General features: G+C 46.2%; 1 protein-coding gene across 2 annotated transcripts in view; it reads right to left on the bottom strand.

Moving 5' to 3' along the window:
- SORL1 (sortilin related receptor 1) overlaps positions 1–25939 on the bottom strand; it is a 1341481-nt gene that overhangs the window by 346025 nt on the left and 969517 nt on the right. For both annotated transcript variants that reach the window (XM_069614318.1, XM_069614319.1), the window contains exons 37-39: positions 18928–19032; positions 12960–13032; positions 3740–3822 (exon numbers count right to left, since the gene is read on the bottom strand). In XM_069614318.1, coding sequence (XP_069470419.1) covers positions 3740–3822; positions 12960–13032; positions 18928–19032 — 261 coding nt within the window. The remainder of the gene's footprint in view (positions 1–3739; positions 3823–12959; positions 13033–18927; positions 19033–25939) is intronic.

Genomic DNA, 25939 nt, shown 5'->3' with positions numbered 1-25939 from the left:
TGCTAAAAATCGCTGGCTTAATGCCAGTAAGACTGAGATCCTTCTCATTGAGACCACAGCACCCTCCTACACTCTGGCCACCGTCAATGGGCCCCTCTACTAACTCTCCTGTGAGGCAAATGTGTCATCGTAGAATCCTCTCTCCCTCTGTCCTTGCATCACATCACATCACATCACACCACACCCTTTGCCAAGAAGCCCCGCTTTCAACTGCACCTCCTCAGAGGCCTTCTCCCTTTCCTCCCCTTGCCCCAGAAAAAAAAGTCTCCAGAGCTCTGGTCCTCTCCAGGCTGGACTACTGCAACAGCACTTCCTCACTTTGCCCAACTCCTCCCTTCGCCCCTTCAATTGCGATTCTTATCCTCTCCTCTGGCTCCCGGTTGCTGTGAAGATCAAGTTGAAGAACCTCTGCATCATCCCCAAGGCTTTATGGGGCCTGGGATCCCCGCTTCATCCAACTGTCCCTCCCTAAATACCTCCCCTGCTAGAGCCCTTCAGTGTTCTAGTTCCGACTTGCTGCAGATTAGATGTTTTTCCAAGCAGAGAGGGGGTCGGGGGGGCTTGATCTCTCTCCTCCACATGTGCCTCCCCCTGGAATGGCCTCCCTGCCCCTCAGAATTGAGCCAGATCTCCTTAAGTTCCGGAAGCGTCTCAAGACCCTCCTTTTCTCTTCCTCCTTCCCTCTCCCTGCTAATGTCCCCCTCTTTCTCTTGACTGGCTGCCTGGTCCCTTCAGATTCCTACAGGGCACCAGGACCCTTGACCATTCTACCCCTGCACTTGGTCTCCCCTGAACCCTCCCCTCACCCCCCAACTTCCACTTGCCCTTCTGGGCTCCCTCCCCCTACACTAGCGTGGTTGGGCCTGCCCCCCCTTGGGCCCTTCCAGTCCTATGCCTCACACTTAGGACATGGAACTTCTTTTCCTTGCACTCTCTGCATTCCCCTGGCACTTGTCCACCTGGCCTCCCCTTGGCACTCGCATAACCCTTGGGCCCTCTTGCCCTGACTGGCACTTCCTGGCTACCCTCTCCCCCACACTTCTTGTTACTGCATTTGCATGATCCAAATAACACGAAGCCTAGTAGGACCAATTTTCTTGTCCACATCCCTGCCCCAAACCACTTGCCTTGTTGAAACACCTTGGTGTATAGGCACATTATAAATACCCAATAAATAAATCAGAATTGGTGCTAATCTTTAAAGGTTGCATGAGGGCTGAGGACCAACCTATCCTGCCTCTATCTCCAAGCATGGGAGATGTGGTAATGTTGAGATGTACAGGGTTCCATATAACAGCAATTTACTCAATATTGTTTCAAATTGGGGAAAACAGGATCTTTGTATAGGGTAAAATAGCAAATTCCCATTCACAATAGGAGTATTTTTAAGGAGAGTACGAAAATAAATGAACTGTAAAGCAGATGCCCTTTTGTAGATCAAATATATTTTTGCCTAAAAATTCAGATCGGGCATCAATAACCGTTGGGACCGTTCTGGAAATACCACTGTTCTGAACATATGCAGGAGGCTGTGTGGGCGGATGCAGGCAGAGCAAGGACCATTGTCAGTTGTTTTCTATTTTTATATGGGGGTATTCTGGTATCTTTAGGGTGCAACCACGGCTTGTATGCCACTTACCTGTAGTGCTGGGGTTAAAAGCCCAATCTAAAACAAAGGCCTCCTGTTTTTAGTGCTTTTGTGTTCCTACTCATACAGTGTAGAGCTGCCTCTGCAAGGATCGGCAACAAGGAAAGTGAACAGTAAGCCATCACTCGCTTATCATTTGTGGGCACTTGTCTGACTAGCAAGGGTCACTGCTGTTCCAGGCTCCTTTGGGAAGTGCAGACACCTCATCAGGTAGGACGGGCATGCCCTGTAAGCAAGGCTACATCATAGTTTCTTTCTATTACATGATTGCCAGCAGAGACCTCTCCACAAACACTGCCACCATCTCAACTTCTACACTGCTGATCTTACGGTGGAAAATGAGTTTAGAGTTGTGAGTGCAGAGAAACAAGAGTGGCCTTCCTAGCAGGGATGGGGTAGCCATCTTCCTGAAGGTTGTACTAGTCAAAGATCAGTTCTTTCTGATTTAGACAGTGGCATCCTTGCTGGAAGCACTTAGGGACCATGACACCAGAAAGACACCCAGGCAGTGGCAATCTTTGATGTGAAACTTTATATAATATTGCCATTAAAGATTAACAGAGGGTGTAGTATAGTATTTCTGCTGAATGCGTTTTGGGTGATACTTCGCATACCATCCATTGTTACTTATCAATAAAAAATTAATTCTTCTGTCAAGGGCAACAAAGTGAAAGACTGAAAATACTGCTAAAGAGCATTCTTCGTCATCAGATTCTCTTGTATGATCTTATATTTTTCACTGATACATAAACCAATGAGTAGTATGATTAAACATTGGCTTTAAAAGGTGGCATCCATCGACTCCTCCCAACATGTTTGACTTTTGCTTGGCTATGGGCAGTAAACGGGACACGTCTGACCTTCTAGCTAGATTCATAAACTTGAGTGAAAGATAGGTAATACTTAAGTTTGAGATGGGGTTCAAATAAAAAGGTCATTGGGAAGAGTGTCAGGAAGTGACCAATGCCAACTTTTACAAAGAAGGGAGGCCTGCAAATTAAACTTGATAGTTTCTATAGAGGTGCAGATCATAGCAAGTCTACTAGGGCGATAACTGTGGTGACATTATAGAGATCACTACTAAATTATATAGATTGTAGAGGATTGTGAATTCAATTAAATGGAACAGACTGATGTTGAAAGACATCAGAACAAGATTTTCCAGTACTTTTTCCTATGTGATCCTTCCAGTGAAGAAGACGCTGCAGCAGCTCACACCATGGTTAAAAGGTCTCCATGTCAAAATCAGCATTGAGGTGAAAATAAGCGCCATGACCTCAGGATCCACAAAACCCCAGTAGCGTAGCTGTATCTCCTTAATACTGTCAATCAGACCCATTCTCGGGTCTTCCGACAGAGAATGCATTTGCAGCTTCTCAACCCAAGTTTGAATCTGAAAGAACCAGGGTGTTTGTCATGCATCACTCAGCTGACTGTCTTGTATGCGTTTCTAGTATACTGAGGGGTCAGGCCTATACCGGATTTTAAGTGCAAACAGCAGCCTTGCAACTACCACTTGAATAGGCCACACCACTATTCCTATCCAACCACGATAGAAGATGTATGATGCAAATCTGAGGCAAGATTTAAGAAACCCATTTTTCTTTGTCACCAATGCAGAAAGTTTGATGTGCCCCCACAACTTAAATGCCATAGACCGCTCCTACCACAGCCTTGGATCCATATGCTCCAACCTAGATAGACGAGATGACCTAATTAACAGGTGGGATTGTAAACCCTGCCCCCTAAATCCGAGATCAATACAAGGACACCTTCGTCCAACATTCTAGTTCATAAAGCAATAGCAGAATAATCAGAAGCCCAGGTAATCAAACCAAGGAACTGATCATTATCCTATTCTTTAATTGAAGGAGGGTGCCCATGTCTATCAATTTTCAATCACCCTTCTAAAAAGGCCAGCATATACTTTTGTCTGGAAATCTCACAAAATGTCTAGCTTCAAGCTTCAAGGACACAAAAGATGTGCCTCCTTATATAAAACAAACATCTCCATACCAATTAAAACATTTTAAGGTTTACAATGACATTGAATCAGCACATTCAGAGAACATAGTTTAAAGAAAAGCATACCACTATGTCTGAATCCATAGTTAATGTGAGGCTTATTGAATCTTCACTACGTCCATCTATGTTGATGTTAGGCGCTGGGATCACTGAGAAGTAACAACATATGAATTTAAGAAGATGATTAATAAAAATACTGTATGCATAGTCTGGACAAACATTCTATTAGTGACTAAATAATAAGCATGCTGCATGAGTGTACAAATAATTGAATTTATGAATTTACAAGAAAATCAGAAATATTCTGTTCTTGGAGTTTACAATGTAGAAAGTGTTTTGTGGTACATATTGGGGGGGGGGCTTTTTATCCCCTTTACTGAGATGAACGATGTTCAGACCGTGACATACAGCTTTTGAAGCAATAGCGCCATTTGCTCATGGCAATGCAGAAAAATGCATGCCTAAGTTAAGGAAATAAACGGTTTATGGTTGGATCATAAAACAGATTGAAAGTTACACAAATAATGTTGTATTGTTGATTTATTGTGTTAAGTGTTTACTTTACAAAGAGTATAACATTTTACTTTGCAAATTTACAAATGTAAAGTTATCTCCTGGTGCAGGGTTGCCACGACCTCTCTAATATAAGCAACCAACCAATATGATATACAAGCAAATAACTATCAGTTTCTTTCTGGAGCACTCCTGTGCCAGCTAGTAGGTTTTTCAAATGAACATACACAAAAAGGTAACCAACGTGCATGAAAAATATTTCTCTTTAAAAAAATAAACTACACCTGAATGATTCCATGGGTTTATGTTTTACATGTATGGATTGCACATAGTTAAGGTTGGAACCAAAGTCAAGTACACCTTTAAGACATTCCTATTTTGAGGTTCTAGGGTCACTTTCCCAGACCACCTTTCACCCCCCAACCTTTTACTTTTCCCCTCTATTTATTGGAGACCAGAGGGACTTTTCCAGAAGTTCCCCATGGTATCGCAGCGATTCTGAACTTACTCAAGGTAGACGGCACCAAGTTGCCCCAAAGGAAAAAGTCCTGGGGTTGCCTCTCAGTCATCCATTTTTGCACTACGGTGATATCGCTTTATGATTTCATAGGTTGGTGTACCCCCCCTAATCCAACCCTTTTAATCCTGTACCCCACCCACCGTGCAGACCATGGGGGATTTTGCCCGCTTTGTTGGCTGTGTGGTACCCTTGTTCTACCACCTCTTATTTTTTTGTTGGATGCCTACATGATACAGTGGGCCCACAAAGGCATGGAGGTGAGGAACAGCAATGTCATGTTTTTAGAATATACTGTGCATTAATTAATGCTGAGAATCGTGCACTGATCCCCCCCCCACCCCAAGATAAGCGTGTGGACTAATTGCACTTTTGATCAACTTACTATCCCTACCTAAATGTTGAGCCTCGTTGCTCTGTCCATGTTACATACCTTGAGAGCTTTGCCTTATCTTTCTTGTCAAGTGTGTTAGTACACACATTAAGGTCCGTGGACTGTAGATCCCTCAGACGACTGAATAACAGGGCAGTACAAAAACCCCAGTTAGTGCGATTTTTTCCCAACCCTCTGGCGAGAGATGCGTATTATTCTAACCTAATGGTAGAACAGTGCGTCACCCAAAGGAAAAGGCCAGATTTTCCAAAGGTAAATGTGTAGATGGATTTTCAGAATCCACCTCTAGGGTAGATTCTGAGATGCCAACCTATTATGGTGAACAGGAAAGACATTGATGTCTAGCCAAACCTAGTCAAGTCAAAGTAGCAGAGCAGTAAGGCTTCAACAAGGAAGTGAGGATGGCCTGGGGCTACAATGAGACACAGAACACTACAATAATTCAAAATAGACAGCAGGTGTATACACATATACATTATTTATTAGGTCTTTCAATACACCCCAAGCAATTGGAAGCTCAGGTATGTATTATCTCAACTACTATCATATACATAGACACCTTCACTATTAGAGATTCTGCTCACAGAATACTTTACCATTAGAGTGCAGTCGTTAGCAAGGTCATGGGACACAATGTAAATAACTGTGTGGTAATGCAAGTGAAGAAATAGAGCAAACAGGAATTTAGAACCAGTATGGTTCTCATATACTCCTACCGCCCAATGTGATTTGCCATATGTTGTTACTCATAACACCTAGTATGTTATGCAAAACGTTGATATTCCTACCTCCCAATGTGCTAGGCCAAACGTTGCTACTTCCATAACCCAGTGCGCTATGCCAAATGGTGTTATTCCTATTGCCCTACATGCTATGGCTAATGCAGTTATTCATACAGACCAGTGTGCTATGTCAAATACTTCTCCTCCTATAACCCATTCTGCTATACCAAATGTTACTCCTACGGCCCAGTGTCAAAATGTTTATGCTCCCAAAGCCCAGAGGCCAATTGCCTCTGCCTCACCTACATCCACAGCCCAATCTTTGCACGCTCCTCCACACCCAAAGACATGCACCAGAGTCCTGCCACGCTGCCCCTTAATTATGCCTGCTCCTTCTTAGCCCATCCCCTGAGCATCAATGACCTGCCCATCTCCCACTACCTGGGTACCCTAGCTATTTCTGAAACCTGACTCCAGGAAGCCTCTGGCCCTGCACTATCACTAGCCCTCCCCATTGGCTACACTATCGACAGGACCGTCCCAACACAAGAGGTGGAGGGGTAGCTCTCATAGCTAACAAGACCCTTCCCCAAAATCAACTCCTCCCTAGAAGGTAATGAGGAAATGTTATCTCTCAAGCTAGCTATGTCTCTCACCTGCATCATCACTCACCACATCACCAACCGGACCCAGCTTCCAGGAAAACCTCCTCCATGACAATCTTAAGAGCATCTCCAAAATCATCCTATTAGGCAACCTGAAGCTAGGCCTCAGTGACCCTGAAGACCTGCAAGCCAAAACCCTTGCAGAAGCTCTAGACACCCTAGGAATCACACATTGCATCACCAGGCCCATGCATAACAAAGGCTGCACTCTGGACTGGATAGCGGACCTCAACTGTCAGTCATCCATTACATCTAACTCACCATGCCCATGGTCAGACCACCATACAATCCACTTCTCCATCCCCATTCCAAGAAACAGAAGCTCGCCACCACCTCACCAGCGCCAGTATGCAGTTCAAGAAAGCTGACAAAAGACAACCTCATCCCCACCCTAGACATTCCAGAATTCAAACCAGCTCCAAGGATCCAAACATGCTTGCAGTCCTATACAACACCATAGTGAAGCAGGATGTCTATTGCCCCCTCATACCAAGGAAAGCTAAACCCATCAAGCACGCCAACCCTTGGTACACCCCTGAGCTACTCAAACTACGAAACAAAAACAGGACAGCCCAGTCCTCTTGGATAATGACCACGCAAAAAGGGAATTTGCCAAAGCATCCAGTACAAACAGGCACTCTTGTCAGCCAAATCCTCTTACTTCAATACTAGGATCACAAATGCCAAATCAGACATCAGGGAAATGTTCTCTATATTCAGGAAACTTGAGACCCCAATCCTCGCCCCTCAATCTATCATCAAAGACGAAACATGGTGCACCAACAGTCAAACCGCCATGAGGAACAAAATAGACTTGCTCAATCATAAAACACACACTAACCAAAATAGAATGGGTTCACCCCACCTCATAACAGCAGCCCCTGCCTCAAACACATCCTCCTCAAATAAACCTCCTTTCTCCTTCAAGGACATCTCAGAATTAGAAGTGCACTCCATTCTAAAAAATATCAAACCCTCGAAATACAAAGGTGAGGTATGCCCTGCCACAATTATTAAGGAATGTGCCGACATCCTAGTCCCCTTCGTCACGGCCTTCATCAATGCCTTCTTCGCCTCAGGACTGGTCTCATAATGTCTCAAAGAAGCCTGGGTACTCCAACTCTTGAGGAAACCCTCTCTAGAACCTCCTCAGCTCCCAACAACTACAGGCCCATCACAACAGGACCTTTTCTCCTAAAAATAATGGACAGAGGAGCCTACCTTCAGATTCAACACTTCCTAGAAGAAAACCACATACTAGGCCTATGGCAATCAGGATCCAAACCCGGCCATGGCACTACTAGATCTAATAGAATCAGATGGATGAAATTCGGCACAAGGGCAAGCCTGCCTCCCCTACTCCTTCTCGACTGATCTGCTTCCTTCAACCTAGTGGACCATAAAATACTCTGCCACCACCTTACCATATTAGCCCACTTCTTGCACGAGGCAACAACCTGGATCGCCTTATTCCTAGAGGGTAGAAACAAGAGAGTGTTTGCTGAAAACAAGAACACTCCCACTCCTCCATTCTATGCAAAGTCCCACAGGGCTCCTGCATCTCTCCCATGTTATACAACATCTTTACCAGGCCACTCATTAATATACTATACTTAGCGGTATAACCTACACCAACTACATGGATGACACCCAAGTCCTCCTCCCCCTAACAGGTATCTACAAAGAAGACCACAAGGCAAATCAACACAGCCTACTCCATCATCCAGACGTGGATGGCAGCAAATAGCCAATGCCTCAACAGGGACAAGACCAAAATCCTACTACGAGGGCCTCCGGTGATACTAAAAAAACTCACCAACCAATATCTACATACCTGATTGAGAACATACAAATCCCGGTCTCTGCCTCTGTCAGGACTTTAGGAGTATACGTAGACGGCACCCACTCTATGTCCCAACAAGACAGCCCATCGCCTCATCTGCAGCTTACTTCACCAAACTACTGAATGAGGCAAAACCGTTCCTCTCCATAGCAAGTTGCCTCACCACAGCTAGAGCCGTCATAGACTATAGGCTAGAATACTGTAATGCCCTATTCACTGGCACCACTAAAAACCACCAAAAACTCCAAGTCATCCAAAATAACGCACTCCGGGCAGCTCTCAGTATGCCTAAAAGGGAACACATCATGACAGCAAGAAGGGAAGTCCACTGGCTACCCATCAGAGAAAGAGTCCTGTTGAAAACACTAGCCATTACCGACAAGTGCCTCGCTGACTCAGCCCCACTTCATCTCTCCCAGAAAATAATTAGAGCCCACTCAATCAGGCCCACCAGAACACAATATACCGACAGGTTACTGCTACCGAAAGTCAAAACGCACCAAAGCAGGTAGAGCTAGCTTGCCCTTTACAGTGGCCAAATATCGGAACTCTCGGCCCCCATCGTTCAGAGCTGAACCATACCATGGAGCCTTCCGCAAAGCACTCAAAACATGGATATTCAAATAAGACCAATACACACTGTGTACTGTCTCATGTATATGCCTTGTATCATGCCAGATTCCTGTATTCGCCATGTATCATATGCCTAAGATTCCTGTAACAGCGCCACAATGCCCCTCGGCTGCTGCCTGCTTTATAAATGAATCAAATAAATAAACCCAAGACAAGATCCCTAGTTATTAAAAGGTTCTCCTGGTTCACCAGTCACGGATCTTCAAACAGGGGTCAGGACAGGTTGTTCTCACTAGTCCAGGGGGTCGATGCAGACAAGGGCACAGACGAAGTCTTAAGCAAAGAGGAGCCATGCTTCATTGGTACTTGGCTGCAAGGAATGCTGGTCAGCTGCCACGGTTGTCCTGAGGTCTTTAGCAGGCAGCACTTCTTTGTAGGGGTCTTGGCTCCAATGATTATCTGTCGAATGGCTGCATGAGGAGTTCTTTTATCCAGGAATTGGACTGGAGTCCCCCCCCCCCACGGTCCACCAATGGTAGCGATCTGCACCATTCAAAATGGAAGGGGATATGTGCACCCAATGACAGCCTCTAGCCAACACATCTGCCCAGAAATAGACACCCACTGGCTTTGATGTGGACTGGGTCCAGCCATTCCATGCCCGCACATCTTGCCTCGAACACAGGCTGCCACTCTGGCCAGGAAAGCAGAAGCTTAGCCCGGGAAAGGGCCTTCGCTATATGTCAATTCTGGACCGCAGAGGGCAGGAAGGAGGCTTAGGCGCACAATGGCCAAAGAGCAGGTGATAATCTTGCGGCACAGCCGTTTAGGAGCATATGGTACTCTAAATGGCCTTATGTGGTAAAATGTAAAAGCACACAAGTAAAAAGTCAATAACACGGTACAAAAAGATCTGCCATCTCCAGCCCATCCTGGGCACATTGTGCTTGCTACCACAGTTACTAAAGAAAAAGGTTATAAGGATACAAAGTATCCTAACCACACCACTTTAAGGTGACGTGTGCAGTTTTAAAAATACAAGAATTGCTCTATGGGAGATATGGTCTCTCAGTAATGATAGTCTTAAGAACCATCAGTTTCCCCACAAAAGTGAGCAAAAAACAAGGGAAGAAAAGTTGAGGGTTTTACTTACCTCCAAAAGGTCAGGACAGGGAATAGAGCACAGCTAAAAGATAATTAATTATAATTGTTCTTTTATAACGCGCTTAATACCAGTGATTGGATTCCAAGTGTGGGAATCGGGATTCAAACTTGTGTTGTGCTGCGTTGTCTTGCTTCCAAGATAAACTGGTTGCCCCTGAGCTAACCCCACTCCCCAAAAGGTGCCCGACTGAAGTCTGTGGGCAGAAAGCAGCAAAAAGAAAATCTTTCGCCAACAGTAAGCATAGAAGAACCGTCAGGCTCAACTTCAGGAGGGAAGGCTATCATGGAGGTCAAAGGAATCCCAATAGACACCACAAAGAATACACCACACTGGCATACTGAAAAAAAACAACAATATTTCTATGGGAACACTATTTATGATGGCAAAATGAGTCATCAGGTTACATAGCATACAAAACCCAGTAGAGTGTAGATGAAAATCAGTAAATGGCCAGTTAAGGCCCAGCTATTTACCCTATAATCTAAGCCCCATGCCTGGTGGTAGACACTGTACATATAGGCTTTACAGAGTAAAGTAAAAAAACAATACCCACAGTAATAATGATCAGTCTGGATCCAAGGGCCACACTGAACTTATCTACAGGTTTTCTATGCATTATAAATAAAGTATTATACCATAATACACAGGGACACAACAGCTATAACACTTTAATGTAGTAAACAGGGAGAAACAATGTCCAATACAGCAACAATGGCAACCAAACTCCAGGATATGTTTTAGTTAGATAGTACCTTAACCAAGAAGAACCTATTACACACCAAGGTGGGAAACAGTGACACCATAGTGAAACAATGTTTATCCTTTGGAGGATGGAGAGGCACAGATTTACACATACCTAATAAATCAGGGAAAGGATCTAAAAATCCAGGAACCATAGAGCAGTGGTCTTCAAATGGTGGGGCTTGCCTCCTTAGGGGAGGGTGAATGTCAGGGAGGAGGGGGCGGGGGGTAGGGGCAGCGGTGAGGCTCTTTAAAAAGTCCGTGACTGCTTTAAATAGAAAATATAAGCAGTTATATCTTGATCTTGCCAGTGGGCAAGAAGCAATATGTTTACTCAAAGGGGGGTTTCTCAGTATAAAAATGTCTGAATACCGCTGTCCTAGGAGGACCCTAGACAAATGCAACACTCCAAGTCAGTACCTGCCAGTAAAACTTGTAACAGTTAAAAGTAGAGGAAAGTGGCCCAAAGGAAATAATGGGTATCAGTCTGTAGGCTGGCCTACGATTATGGTTAAAAGCCAGATAAGCTCCAGCTCCTTCCCACAGGACGCGGTCAAGACCAGCAGAAACCCAGTAGATGAGCCAGTGGAGGGTTCAAGACCCAGCATCCCCAAGAATAGAGAAGCAGAGCAGGATTCAGCCCAGCAATGTTAATGAATGGGAAGCGTGATACAGTGGGACTTACAGAAGCAGACGACCACAGAACATGGGTACCACTGAGCATTAGTACCTTAAATAACTCACCAACTTAGGATGTAGGGTTAATAACTTACAGTGTTGGTTCCTGAAAACACTTTTCCAGGAAACAACAACCACCCGTTAAGGCTTCTTTACAAAGGGCGAAATGAAAGATCCAGGGCGCTGTACCCCAAGGCAAATCAAGACCCACACATCCCAAAAGAAGAACATCGCTCTTTATAGGAGTCAGAGCCACCATACAGAAGCAGAATCAGTTTCAGAGATCGCTCCAGACGGATGGAGGAATCTGCAGACAGTCGACTCCTGCCACTCAGCAGGCAAAAGTGGATGGAACGCCAGTTAAAAATGCCCTTTCAGCAGAATGATGGGGGTGACGAGGGAATGACCAGACCAGCAGATCTGGTGGGGTGTTGGGGCACCTACAATGTTCCAGGTGGTGGCAGCATTTAAAAGCAAGGCACTAGTCCCTGGTGGTAAAATGAGATAAGCTGCAGTAAAGCGGCCCCAAGATTGAAGGCCTGGCCCAAGCATATGAGGAGGACCAGAAGTGGGATCTGGAAAACTTAGGAAGGATAACAGCCAGCCAAAAACCCAAACCAGAGATATGCCTACAAATGGAGAGAAATCATCTAGCACATAAGCAAACTCACTCTCCTTCCAAATATTCAGCGTCACTGAGCTGAGTAACAGGGATTCCCTTGCATGTCCCTTCACTTGCAGGTGCTGGCTTCTACCAGCCCACCACATCCATTAGGGAAGTTAAAACAAAGGTTTTGGCTGCCAGCCAATAGGATTGGCCCTAAGAAATGACAAATACTCAGGACCACCTCCACAGGAAATGCAACTTTACTCCCAACACTACCTTAATAACAAGGAAAGCAGTGGGTAGTAGCACTTGATAGAGACAAACAGCCAAATGGAGGGAATCTATCACAGAGTAGAATTTGCAAGCTCCGAGATTGTTTGTGGCTCTGCCATGAGGGTAAGTCTAATCCAATCAGTTGATAATAAGAGAAAACTTGATGTGAGTTCTCAAAATTAACATGGTCTTCGCTTGAATAACAACCAAGCAGCCTTCTCAGTGACAGAACTGAATCAAAGACCCTCAGTCCTATGCATGTAAACTTTCAATGAGAGGGGGAAGCTTATACCCTGGTCTCCATTTATGATAACATATGTAGCAGAACTTTGGTAATGCCTGGCTCCTGTTAAATGACAACTACCACCTTCCTCCCTCAGACAATGTCTCAAAGACTGATTTAAAGCAGATTAAAAAGTGCATTGTCGAAGTAAAAAACTACAATCTTGTTTCTACATATATGTTTTTAAAGAAGTTGAAACTGGCTCGAATGGTAAAACACCAGGGAGTGTTATGTATACAATATTAATTCTCAGCCTGCTGCAAGAAGTCATAACTACAGTCTATAAACATCTTGGAGTGTGATCGCACCCACCTTTTGCTTTGGTGGTGGTGATGGACATCAAAGGACTCCATTCCCCTACTCCTCGACTGGTTACTGCAGCAACCTTCAAATTGGTATATTAGAAAAATGTACATGAATAGAAAGAAAAAGTTAAACATCAAATAAGGTGCACCTTATCTCAAACACCACAATTAAAGGTAAAAACAAAAGAGGTTGTACTGTGGAGCACTATGCACATTTACCTCATGCAAGGCTTTTCTGCATTTTTGTTTATAAAACTAAACTTGTATACATTTAAACACCCACTCCCACCATTCTGCTGCTGTCAATGATAGTGTGTTACCCAGTTGCTCTCCTAGGTAGAGTCTTCAGAGTTCAGTTAAAGCCCTACACCTCATTGCCAAATGGCCTAATGATTCAACCTGGCCTCTTTCCTCACAATATCGACAGTAGGCATTTCCCTCCTGAATTTGGGGTCTTCTCAATTGCACCTCTTTTGTAGGCAAGATGTTCAGCCGACATCTCAGGAGGTCTCTATAAGGAGCCGACAAACTTCTGAAGGTACATCAGTAGATAATTCATACCTTTCTTATCTTTCCATAGATCATGGCTCAGTTAGGCCTCATCTTTTGCATCTGAGGTATCTAGCCAATCTGATTTTTCAAGATGGACTTTAACTTTTGATGGATTACCTGCGAGAACTTCAGATTCGATATTATGATGGGTTAGAACTCTCTCAATCTTTAATTTACAATCTTTGATAATCCTTTCATCCTGCTACAAAAGGCAAGTTTGGCAGCCTCAAAACGTTACGCCAAAAGCAGCCCTTCAATAGGGACCACACTTCCCACGTCAGGTTTAGCAGTGCTTCCGCTCTATAAATGACACTTGAATCACCTTCTGTTTATAGAAGGCGATTCCCGTAGTCAGCGGGAAGCTACCATATCTCTTAGCAATGGCCGCCCCCTGGATGGTTTGCTTTCTCAATTTGTCCCTCAAGAAAGTATAATGGCCTTTTTCATTCAGATTTTTATTTAAGACCGTACCCAAGTACACAATTGTTTCAACAATCTCGCAGTGTTTTTCTTCCACCGTCTACCTAAAGGAGACGGTGAGTTTCCTACCCGCTGATGTCATCACCTTGGACTTTTGGGCATTTATTTTCATACCTCTCGCCTCCAGCTATTTACTAAACGCAGTTATGCGGCGCTGAAGGCCTACGGCCGTTTGATCTAAAAAGACAATGTCATCGGCATACAGGACCCAGGGAACCTCACAGTTGTTTAGCTAAGGAGGGAAAGCTCAAATCCCCTTTTGGGATAGTCCAAAATCTGAAAGGTATAGGCTAAATAGTAAAGGGGCCAGAGTGCAGTCCTGTTTTAAGGTACTCAAGGTGTACATTTTCCGTGACAGGCTTCCATCTGCAGATATCCTTATTTGGACAGAGGATAGGCAGCCCACAGTACATCCTTAGGGCATTTCCAGATCTCAAGTTTTGCCCAAAACGTTGCCCATCTACCCCGTCAAAGGCCTGTTTAAGGTCAATAAAGGCCATGAAGATTTGAGACTTTGACTCCACTGCCCTCAACTTCAACACATTAAGGATGAATACATTCAGATGTCCCAACCCCCTTTACGAAACCCGCCTGCCTGGGATCTAATCTACCACTTTTGGTCACCCAAGTATTCCGGCCCCACAAGATGAGCGAGGCGAAAATCTTCCCCAGAGAATCAAGAAGGGTGATAGGGTGATAGTTCTTGGGATCGCCTCCAACACCCTTTTTGAATATTGGAACCACAATAGGTTCTCGCCAAGACTGGGTTACTTCTTTATTTGCCATCACTTGCTTCAAAAGCTCTATAACCAATTTTGCCCAGATGCCGATGTTTGATAGGATTTGATATTTAATTTGTATTGCGCTCATACACAAGTGTTTCAGAGCACGAAGAGCCAAGGGAGGGGAATAAGGGAGAAAACAACAATGATCTTACTAGGCCCAGTGACATTGAGAACATCCAAGTGCAGGGGAGAGGGAAGGAGGAAAGTGCAGGGGGGAAGAGAGGAATGGAAAGTGCTGAGCAAAGGATAAATAACAAGTAGTCGTGCAAATATCAAGTGGCAAGTGCTAGGTTTAAGGCACAGATAGGGGTGTCTGATAAGTGCAGAAAAGGGGGGACTGTAGGGTTACAGATACAGACCCAAGTGCCAGGGTTTATAGGAGGCAGCGCGGGTGCGTGGCAGGGTGGGCAAGTACATGGGCCCAAAATCAGGGGGTAACCAGGAGCACAGTGCAGAAGCAGAACATATCAGCAGGGGAGAGGAGGAGAAAAGGCAGAAGCAAAGAGGAAGGTCTTGAGGCGCTTCCAGAACCGGAAATGTTTCCCCCTCAAGTTTCAGAGTGGCAGGGAGGCTGTTCCAGAGGGAGGCCACAGCCGAAGACAGATCCAACCCCAGCTTGTTTCTCCGAGAATGACTGACCTTGGGGGAGGTGGAGGAGCGAAGAGATTGAGTGGGAAGGTATTTACGGAGGGAGAGTTGAAGGTATTTTTGGACCCAGACCCCAGAAAGCCTTGTGGACAATGCAAAGTGTCTTGAATTTAATCCTTGCAGCCAGTGGGAGCCAATGAAGAGATTTCAGGGCTGGAGAGATACGATACCAGGACTAGTCTCGCAGTCCTGTTCTGGATGAGTTGCAAAGGGCGGAGAGTAGAAGCAGGCAGATTTAGAAATAGGCTGTTGCAGTAATCCAATCTAGAGAGTACCAGGTCTCGAGAGACGGTGAGCTTCTGGAGGGGTGGGGGGGAAAGGAGAGTAAAGGAAGAATACCTCTGAGGAGGCGCAGTTGGAAGTTTGACTTTCTAGAGACATCAGGGATGTTGCCAGAAAAGGAATGCGTGTAGTTGAAGATGACTCCGAGGTTCTTGGCCTCTCAGGTGGGGGTAGGAAGAGGGCCAAGGGTGGCCGGCCAGAGAGTGACAGGAAAGGAGGGTGAAGGTGGGTCGATGAGGAGAATCTCCATCTTGCTGGCATTAAGGCAGAGATTGTTGGCGGCACACCATTCATGAATAGCAGACAGACAATCTGAGATGAGAGAACGAGAAGAGGTGGCCGAGGGAAGCCTGAAAATGAGTTTAGCATCATCCGCATAGCACTGAAAATTGGAGCAGAGAGCAGCAATGCGATGGGCGAGAGTTGCCATTTATTGGTTCAAAAGCCAGAGCGAGAGGTTAGACCCCTGGGGAACACTGAGGTAGAGAGACAGAGGAAAGGAATGACGCAAGTTGGACCTGCGAGGGCCGATCAGAGAGGAAAGAAGTCAGCCAGACCAGAGCCTGATCAGTGATACCCTGGTTGTCACCGAGACGGTTGAGCAGGATGGTATGGTTGACCATGTCGAAGGTTGACCATGTTGAAGGCAGAAGAGAGATCGAGTAGGATGAGGACAGAAGGGATGTCAGTGTCCAGGTTGGAGAGCAGGACTTCACGGATGTTCAGGAGAGCAGTTTCCATGCTTCTGGCAGCTCTAAAGCCAGGCTGATGGTCATGGAGACAACCAACAGAATTGGTGTGAAGGTTAAGCTGTGAGTTGGCCAGCTTTTCCAGGAGTTTGCCCAGGAATGGAGTGATGGAGATCGGGTGAATGTTAGCCGGGCAAGAAGGGTCAGCTGTGGGTTTCTTGCAAAGGGGTGACCAAGAGAGTGTTTCAGAGGGGATTGGAGGGGAAGGCTCCAGAGGCTAAGGAGAGGTTGCAGAAATGGGCCAGGGCAGGAGCAATGGTATCAATGTGGTCCTCAATGGTTTTGGAAGAACAGGGAAGAACCTGTTTTGACAAGACTTTCATAGATCGGACTGGTCTAGAAACCTTGTCAGGGGAGAAAAGAGGAAAGGAAGAGAAAGAGGGGCAAGGCGGGGGGCGGCTGCAGGAGGGCCAGAGTTAGCAGAAGGAGAAGTGGGAGGGGACAAGGAGGGTGGACAGTTCGATTCTAAAATATGATTTGATACACCACCTGGTCCAGCTGCCCTTGATGAACTCAACTTGGATAGCATCCATCTGGCCTCATCAATGTCAAACTCAAAATTCCGGCTCTTTCCTTTCATACCCACCTTATACGGGTCATTCCTCCTACTTTAGCAAAAAGGATGTGTAGTGAATTATCTATAACTCTTTAGTGACCTGACCCATTTTTTGAAGGTCCCACTCAGGTGCTTTCTACCATAACAACTAGACCATTCAAGATACTTCAAAACTCCCGAGTCCCCCTTCCCTGTCCCGGTACCACAAGCATCATGGAACTAGAGGTCCGTAATGTTTTTGTTCTTTTTATGATTAGTTGACAAACTGAAAAGTGTCAAGTTTATGGGAGGTTGTTAGAAGTGATGGTAATTTACCCTTAGGTTTTTAGGCAGAACCGTAACAATTTGAAGTTTTGATATTAACTTCCTGAACCCACAATGTACCAATGTTATGCTGGTTAACAGTGTTCAGATTCTGTGTTTTGGGTAGTTCTAGGAAAGGGAACTATACGTTGACGGCATATCATTAGATATTTGGGTATTAGGGGAATCTCATCCTCAGATGAGGATAAAAACTGCGTCTCCCCTAGCAGAGTCACCACTTATCACTTACCCTTGACAGCCGTCTCCTCCCATGTGATCCACCCTCATGCTGCCACCCCCAGGTTAGGATCAGGTAGCGGCTGCCCTCCCCTTGCCACATGGGAGGAGACTTTAGGCTGGGGTTTAGTGATGACTCCACAGGATTCATCGCACTTCAATATCCCTCCATCTACTCTCATTTCCTCTTACAATCTTTCATTCTAGCTTAACGCCGATATTCCTTTTTATCCTTTTCCTCCCTTCCTGACTCACTTCATTCAATAGTTTCCAACTGTCTCGCTGCTGTTCAACAGTGGATGTCCTCTCACTTCCTTCACCTTAACCCATCCAAAACTGAGGTTTTTTCTTTCCTGTATATTTTATCACTCCCGTTTACCTTTCTTTCTCTCAATCTGCCCATAACTTCAGTGTCATTCTTGACTACCCTCTCTCTTCACACATCCAAATTTCTCATTACCTCCCTTGTCTTCTCCCGAGTAGACTACTGCTTAGTCCTTCTCCTTCGGCTTCTTGCTCCCCTCTGTTTATAACTCGCCCATTTGTCTCCTCCCTCTTGCCCCCACTTGCTCCTCCATTCCTTTTTACGTGCTTTCTAGGTCTCTTCCGCCTTAAAACGCGTGTATTCTTGTTCACTTCCTCTCAATTGTCTTCAAATGTATCCATGGTCTAACTCCCATCTTTCCTCACTAATATCACTACTCTCCGCCACCCCACGCTCATTGCGTTCCCAAAACCAGTTTATACTCATCCCCAAATCCTCCCTGAGCCTACTAACGTTTGCGTTCCTTGGCTTTACTTGCACCTAAAAACTGGAATTCTCTTCCTCTCTCTATCCATTCTTCCCCCGCTTTACTCCATTTATCAAGCTACCCTTAAAATTCTGCTGTAACTGCTCTCATTCAGTCCTGTCTTGATTGTGGCAACTATCTCCCTGGCGGTCTTTAATGCTGGAAGAATATACAGAATGCAGCAGGTCTTATATTTAATTGTTCCCAACTCTCCCTTGCTACTCCTTGTTTTCTCTGCACTGGCTTACTATTAGTTACCACATTTTGTTTAAATCTCTTTGGCTGTTTATCACTTATTATGATGAAGCCACTCTTGTTCAGCAAAGACCACCATGAATCGCCAAATAAAGTGGTGATTGAATTCTATTTTTCTGCCATTTCTCCTACACCAAAAAAAAATGTTTAAAAAAGTAAATCCACATGATAAAAATAATTTTGCTCGCCTGTTCGTAAGATAGCAAGGACTTGACAGAAAGAAAAAAAAAAAAGAAGTTATGATATATTTACAAAGCCTGGGTAAAGAAAACAGAACCTAGGTAAAAGAAAAATCCAACCAATTTTAAGTGCTTCATCAAACAGCCTTTTTACTCACCCTAACTGTGTACAATGTGTCAGCTTTCAAATCTTTAATATCTGTACAGGTAGCAGTCACTTGCAAAGAAGACCAATCCATGTTGCGATTTGCACTATATTCCACCTACAAAATGAAACTATTAGCAATCAAAAGAAGAAGGGAGCTTGATTTCTCAGTATTAGTGTTCAAATACACATTCACAACAACGGAACAAACCACACATAGCCTCGCCCAACAGCACATGGTGGCTACCAACTGAAAAACGCACCTATGCTCCGTGAACAGTGTCAACCGGACTGAAGCTCCCAACAGCACATCACAGCTCTCTTGCTCTTTTCTTCCACTCAGTCCTACCAACTTACCCCCCTACCCTCTTGCTTTACAGATCCGCCAGAATGCCAAGAAACCATGCAGGTGGCAACAGTGCACTATATAATAACCTTTAACATAACATTTCCCTATGGATATACCTATTTCACCAGAACAGAAAAACCTGGCCAATTAAGGTATACTCTGATTTATTGTCAAGTTCAGCCAGGTTGACAGGTTCTGGCCGACAGGAATTTCTCCCTATGTTGAAGTAAGTTAAGCATTAAAGCACTGCCCGTTTTAAGTATTTGGGGAAATCCATTTTGGGCTTTGGTGTGACATCCATAATTGGCTTTACCAGACCCTGTCAGTCCAAACCAACCAGTCTTAGCAGCATCTGGATTTAGTCAGAAGCAGGCAGAAGCCTGCAATCCAGCTTCCTGTGTCACCAGAGCAACTTGATACGAATCAAAACTTCAAAAAGCTAAGTATTACTTTAGGGAAGGACCACATGTCATAGGGCTAAGCTTGCAGGAAAGAAACAGATTGGTACAGCAGTTGCAGTATTTGTGAGCAGTGCGAAAGCAGTGCTCATTATAGGGTATTGTCTAAGATGATTTTGCAATAATAAACCAGTTCTGGTTTGGCAAGGTCAATTGCAAATACCTGTGAAAAGCATTGTGAGCACAGTAGAAGGTTTAGCTGCAATACTAGAATTGCATCCTCCAACAGGATTCGAAAAACTGGCAATAGGAAGACGAAGGGCCAAAACAAAACGGTAAAATATTTGAAGATGCACATAATAGTAATCATTCCTACGAAGTCTAGGGTGTTAGTTAGGAAGTAGCTTTTCAAATGGGTGTAGGAACAGTTAGCTTAGGTAGGCTGGAGCTTTTAGGCAGGCAGTTAAAAATAAGCTAAGCATTACTTGTTCCAAGAGATGAAAATTATTTTAGGGCCCAGTTAGGGAAGTGCAATTCTTTAAAGGCAGGAAGAATAAGTGGTCCAGTCAGAATTTCTTATTCAAAGCATCTCAGCCTGTATTCGGTGATACTTGATACACTTTTAGGCAATAAGGGGAAGGTGAACATGATACAGGTGGTTTTGGGAAGCAGACTGCAAAGCAAACAAAAGCAGATTTAGGGAGCTTAATGACAACCACCTGGTGTCTACCCCCTTGGCCCCACAAGACCATGTCTAAAGTGGCAGCAGACATTCCCATCCCCATCGGGACCACAGTTGCCACAGTTGCATTTTAGAACGTATTCAGCTACCTACACATTTGGAGCTTGGTGTGCAAGGGGATCGGTATGGCAGAACAGCTCTTGTATAGACTGGAAACAAAATCTCCCTGACATTATACAAATTCAACCATTGTGTTAAGACAGGATTACATTTTTGGGGATGCTGTAGGTCTTTAGGATCCTCCTAACCTTTTGCTTTTTCCCCTTCCTTTTTGCATAACTGACCTATTTGGGTGCTCATAAGGAGAAGGGAATAGTTTCTTACCTGTAACTCCATTTCTCCAGCATTGGTATCTTTCATGGATTCACATGCTTAGAATATTCCCCGTCGTCAGGCTGGGAATCCCCGGTACATTATATAGACCCTTTCCCGTAGGAAAACTTTTTCGACGCTTATGCGTCCTATCCACCTCGTTTTGTATCATGCGTGCCCGCGCCGTCCGGACGCCATGATATAAATACAGGACCCGCCCCCGCGCTCCCTCAGATTTCGGCCCCCAAAGTAGTGGGGGAACCAGTTTGCATGGCCAGGGGAGGCAGGCGGGCGCATGTGAATCCATGAAAGATACCAATGCTGGAGAAATGGAGTTACAGGTAAGAAACTATTCCCTTCTCCAGCATTGGATCTTTCATGGATTCACATGCTTAGAATAGATTGCATAGCAGTACCATCCCAAAGAGAGGAGGCGTGCATGCAAACTCACATACTTTCCTCACAATGCCAGTTCTCTATGGTTGTGTACCCATCGGCAATAGTTAACAGAGAACGAACAATATTCAATCATAATTGCAACCAGAACTAACCCCTCAACCGGGGCGTACCTTATTGGAATAGGTGTCGAAGCACCGCCTGTCCCATCCGAGTATCTTCGGCATGTTGTTGTGACAGGCAGTAATGGCGGGTAAAAGTGTGTGTAGCCGCCCAGGTAGCCGCCATGCAGATGTCCCCCAGAGGGACTCCAGACCACAGCGCCGTCGACGATGCCGCCGCTCTAGTGGAATGAGCTCTTGGGCGTCGCAAAAGAGGCTTCCCCACCTTGGAATGGCAGTACGAAATGGTAGACGATACCCATCTTGACAGTCCTTGCTTTGAAATGGCTTTGCCTTTAGCACCCAGACCATAGGCCACGAACAATTGCCTCGTTTCCCTGAAAGGTTGTGTGCGATGAAGATAAAACTTGAGAGCCCTCTTCACGTCTAATGTGTGTAACGTGCGCTCCGCTCCCGAGCATGGCTCTGGAAAAAACGTAGGTAAGACAATTGAGGAATGTTTACGGAACACTGAAGGCGCCTTCGGTATGAACCGTGGGTTAGTGGCCAGGACCACCTTGTTCTTGAAAAATCTTAAGTATGGTGGGTCTACCATTAGAGCTTGGATTTCCGAAATACGTCGGGCTGAAGTGATGGCCACCAGGAAGGCCAATTTCCAGGACAAAAACTTTAGAGACGACGATGACATTGGTTCAAAAGGAGGTTTCATAAGAGACGCTAACACCAGATTGAGGCTCCACACCGGAGGAAATCTCTTCTCGGGAGGGAAGCTCCTGAACAACCCTTTAAGGAAGTGCTTAATCAGGCGGTCGCTGAATAATGGTGCGGAATGTCGTTGACGTGTAAACCTGGAGATGGCGGCCAGGTGTACTTTTATCGACGACACCGATAAGCCCTTTTGAGCTAAGAACAGCAGGTATGGAAGGAGCTGTTCCGGCATAATCAACTGCGGATCCAAACCTGGTTGATCCCCACACCACTGACAGAAACTCCTCCATTTGTACGAGTATGAAGTGTTTGTGGAAGGTGCTCTTGCCGCCTGCAGAATACGACGACACTCCTCCGGAATCGTTAGCTGGCCAAATTCGGCGAAGTCAGGAGCCAGGCCGTCAACTTGAGGCTGTCCGGGTCGTGATGCCAGATGATACCCTCCTGTCGAGACAGAAGGTTGGGGATCTTCCTGAACATCATTGGCTCCGCCGCAGCCAAGTGCAGCAGGTCTGAGAACCACACCTGTCTGGCCCAATACAGGGCTACCAAAATCACCCGACACGGGCACTTGAGGATCCATTGCAACGTCCTCCGGATAAGAGGAAAAGGAGGGAATGCGTACAGGAATTTGTTTGTCCATGGGAAGGAGAATGCATCTCCCAGTGAGCCCTGCTGAGGCCATCTGATTGCGTACTGCGGGCATTTTCTGTTGTCCTTCGTCGCGAACAGATCAATGGAAGGATGTCCCCACTTCTTGAATGCATGTTGTAGTTGCTGGTCGTTCAGCACCCATTCGTGAACCTCGTTCATTTCCCTGCTGAGGGCATCTGCCTCCACATTTCTCACGCCTGGTAGGTGGAACGCCAAGATTAGCATGTTGTGTTGCAGGGCCCAATGCCAGATTTTCTGTGCCTCTGTCAACAGGGACCTGGAACGTGTTCCTCCTTGTTTCCTTAAGTAAAACATTGTAGTCGTGTTGTCCGTCATGACACGCACCACAGAGTCTCTCAGTTGAGGAAGAAAAGATTTTAGGGCCCACCGCACTGCTCTCAGTTCTAGCAGGTTGATATGCAGGGAGGACTCTTGTAACGACCACCGGCCTTGTACTTGTAACGTCTCCAGATGAGCTCCCCATCCGCTCAGTGATGCATCCGTCACCACCGTCTTCTGGAACTCCGGTTCAAACAGAGGCATTCCTTTCGTTAGATGAGTAGAAACTCTCCACCAGCGGAGTGCTTGCACCAGTTGTTCGTCGATGACCAATCTGTCGGACCAGCGACCTTGGCTCTGCATCCAACGGTCCGCTAGAAATTCCTGGCACGGTCTCATAAACAGTCGGCAGTTGTTTATCAACGGAATGCAGGACGACATGGTCCCTAGCAGGGACATGTATTTGCGCACCGACACCCTGGTACCGCATTTCCATTCCGACGCCTTGCTTTGTAGCTTCTGTATTCTTTCGCTGGATGGTCTTACAAGGCCTGTGTGCGTATGAAACTCCGCTCCTAGAAAGACCAAGGTCCTCGAGGGCTCTACGGAGGACTTGCTGAAGTTTATCGCGAAACCCAGTTCCTGTAAAAGGGACATCGTGGCCCCAGACTGTTTCGTGTTTGTTCCATGGACGAGCCTCTGACCAGCCAGTCGTCTAAATATGGATAGACATGGTGACCGTCCTTCCTTAAATGGGCCAAGCACTTGGTGAATGTCCTGGGGGAGGACATGAGACCGAACGGGAGGACCTTGAAATGAAAATGCTTTTGGCCGACGACGAACCTTAAATATCTCCTGTGTCGTGGACGTATTGGGATATGAAAATATGCGTCCTGAAGATCTAGCGACGACAGATAACCCATGGGTTGCACTGACCTGATAACCTCCTGGAGCTTTAGCATCTTGAATTTTGAGCCCTTTAGCCATTTGTTGAGTACCCTCAGGTCGAGAATGGGCCTCCATTTTCCATTCGGTTTCTTGACGACGAAGAACCAGGAATAAACCCCTTGTCCTTCCTGTGCCACAGGAACCCGTTCTACCGCTCCTTTTTGTAGCATAAGCGCCACCTCTTGTCTTAGAACTCGAAGGTGGGGCTGGGCCGAAAACACTGGCGGAAGACTCGGAGGTTTGTTTTTGAATTGCAGCGCATGACCCATGCGAATCGTGTCCAGAACCCATCGATCTGTGGTGATGCATTTCCATTGGTCGATATGATGAGAGACTCGACCCCCCAGGACGTTCCGAAGGCCGTCATTGGTTGCTGGTTTGCTTGTCCTTCGTTGACGAGGGACCCGAGCCTCGTCGTCTGGAGGTTTGATAATCTCTGCCTCTACGTGCCGACTGGGATGCCCGTCTGTAGCCCTGTGAAGAGTATGAGGGCCTGTTAAATCCACGGTCCCTAGAGGCTCCAAAGCGGGAGTTTCCAGAGGCGCCCCTGAAGGGGTGAAAAGAGCGAAAACTTCTACCTGTCTGGAGGGCGCCAAGAGACCTAGCGGTATCCGTGTCTTCCTTCATCCCCTTCAAGGCTTCATCAACCTTATCTCCAAACAGATGTTCTCCTTCACATGGCATGTCTAGAACTTTGTACTGGACTTCAGGTCTAAAAGTAGTACATTTGAGCCAAGCTTGTCGACGAAGTACTACGCCATGATTGATTTGTTTGAACCCCGACTCTGCTAGGTCCACCGCAGTATTAATTGCATGGTTCGAAGTCTCCTCACCATCCCGTACTAGTAACATGGCTGCTTTGCGATGTTCTTCTGGCAGGTGTTCTAGGATAGGGGCTATTTTATGCCACATCTCCCTATCGTAACGCGATACAATCGCCAAGGAGTTTGCTGCTCTCACCGTCGTGGCGCCGACTGAGAGCACCTTTTTCCCGAAGGCGTCCTGTCTCCTTGCCTCGCTTTCTGGAGGGGTTGAACATTTTTGCTGTACTCTGGCCTTCCTAGCCGCTTCCGCCGATACCACAGAGTCTGACAGTGGCTGTGATGTTAGACATTTTGGAGTGGACTCTGGAGCTTTAAACTTTCTCAATACGCCCCTTAATAGCCGGTTCCGAGAACGGATGACGCATCGTCTTGAGGCCTTCTTGCCATACGTGGTCCAGGATTGGGATGGCAAATACAGATTTCCTCCTTTGACCCAGGTGATCAAAAAGAAAGCAATCTTTCTTCTGCTCCTCAGGAATTAAGCCGAACTCGGAACACGCTTTTCCCATCATTGCATGGAAGGCTACCACATCATCCGGAGGAGATGGTTGTGCCTGACTCCTCGTAGACTCTACCTCTACATCGAATTCCATGTTGGGTCTCTCGACGGTGACAGGGAGATGTCCGACCCCGAGTCACCTCGTATAGAATCGGACTCCGATAGCTCACCCTCCTCCTGCACTCGAGGACGATCCTTCGCCACCTGGGAGGCCGAAGGGCTTTTGGTCGTCGTGCGAGCTGCTTGAGCTTGCTCGTCGACGGAAGGTGCAGAAAATATCGACGATGAAGTGCCAGGCTGAGGGATCTGCGTATCCAGACGCTGCAGGAGCTTCTGAAGTGTATTAAGCACATCCAGAGACAAAACCGTCTGGGGGGTCAGCAACGTCGAGGATAGAGGGACCACACCCCCACTCGCACTCGTCGTCGACGTATTGGAAGGCCGTAGGCCCAAGTCCGACGGCTGCATAACCATGTCACCTTCTCCTTCCACCGACGACCCCGGCAAGGCCGTGTCTTGCAGCAGGACCTCAGGGGGGCCGGTTCACAGACCTCTGGCTGCCAGGCCATAAATTGAGTCCCCGTCGACGAAGGAATCCCCACCGCTGCTGCCTGAATAGTAATCGGCATCGTCAGCGATACCGGGGTCGACGAGCCAGTCGCCGGCACCGAGCCTTTTGACTTCGTAGCCGATTTCGTTGCCGACTTCCCTGCTGAAGCATCTCGACTCACGGAAGACCTAGGACGGTCCCCTGAGGAGGATTTTGATGCCGCTTGCCTCTCCGTCTTGGAGGA

Source organism: Ambystoma mexicanum, chromosome 9 (assembly GCF_040938575.1).
Source record: "Ambystoma mexicanum isolate Mex_15411 chromosome 9, UKY_AmexF1_1, whole genome shotgun sequence".
NCBI classification, from domain to species: Eukaryota; Metazoa; Chordata; class Amphibia; order Caudata; family Ambystomatidae; genus Ambystoma; species Ambystoma mexicanum.
This window is presented reverse-complemented; position numbering and strand designations above follow the sequence as displayed.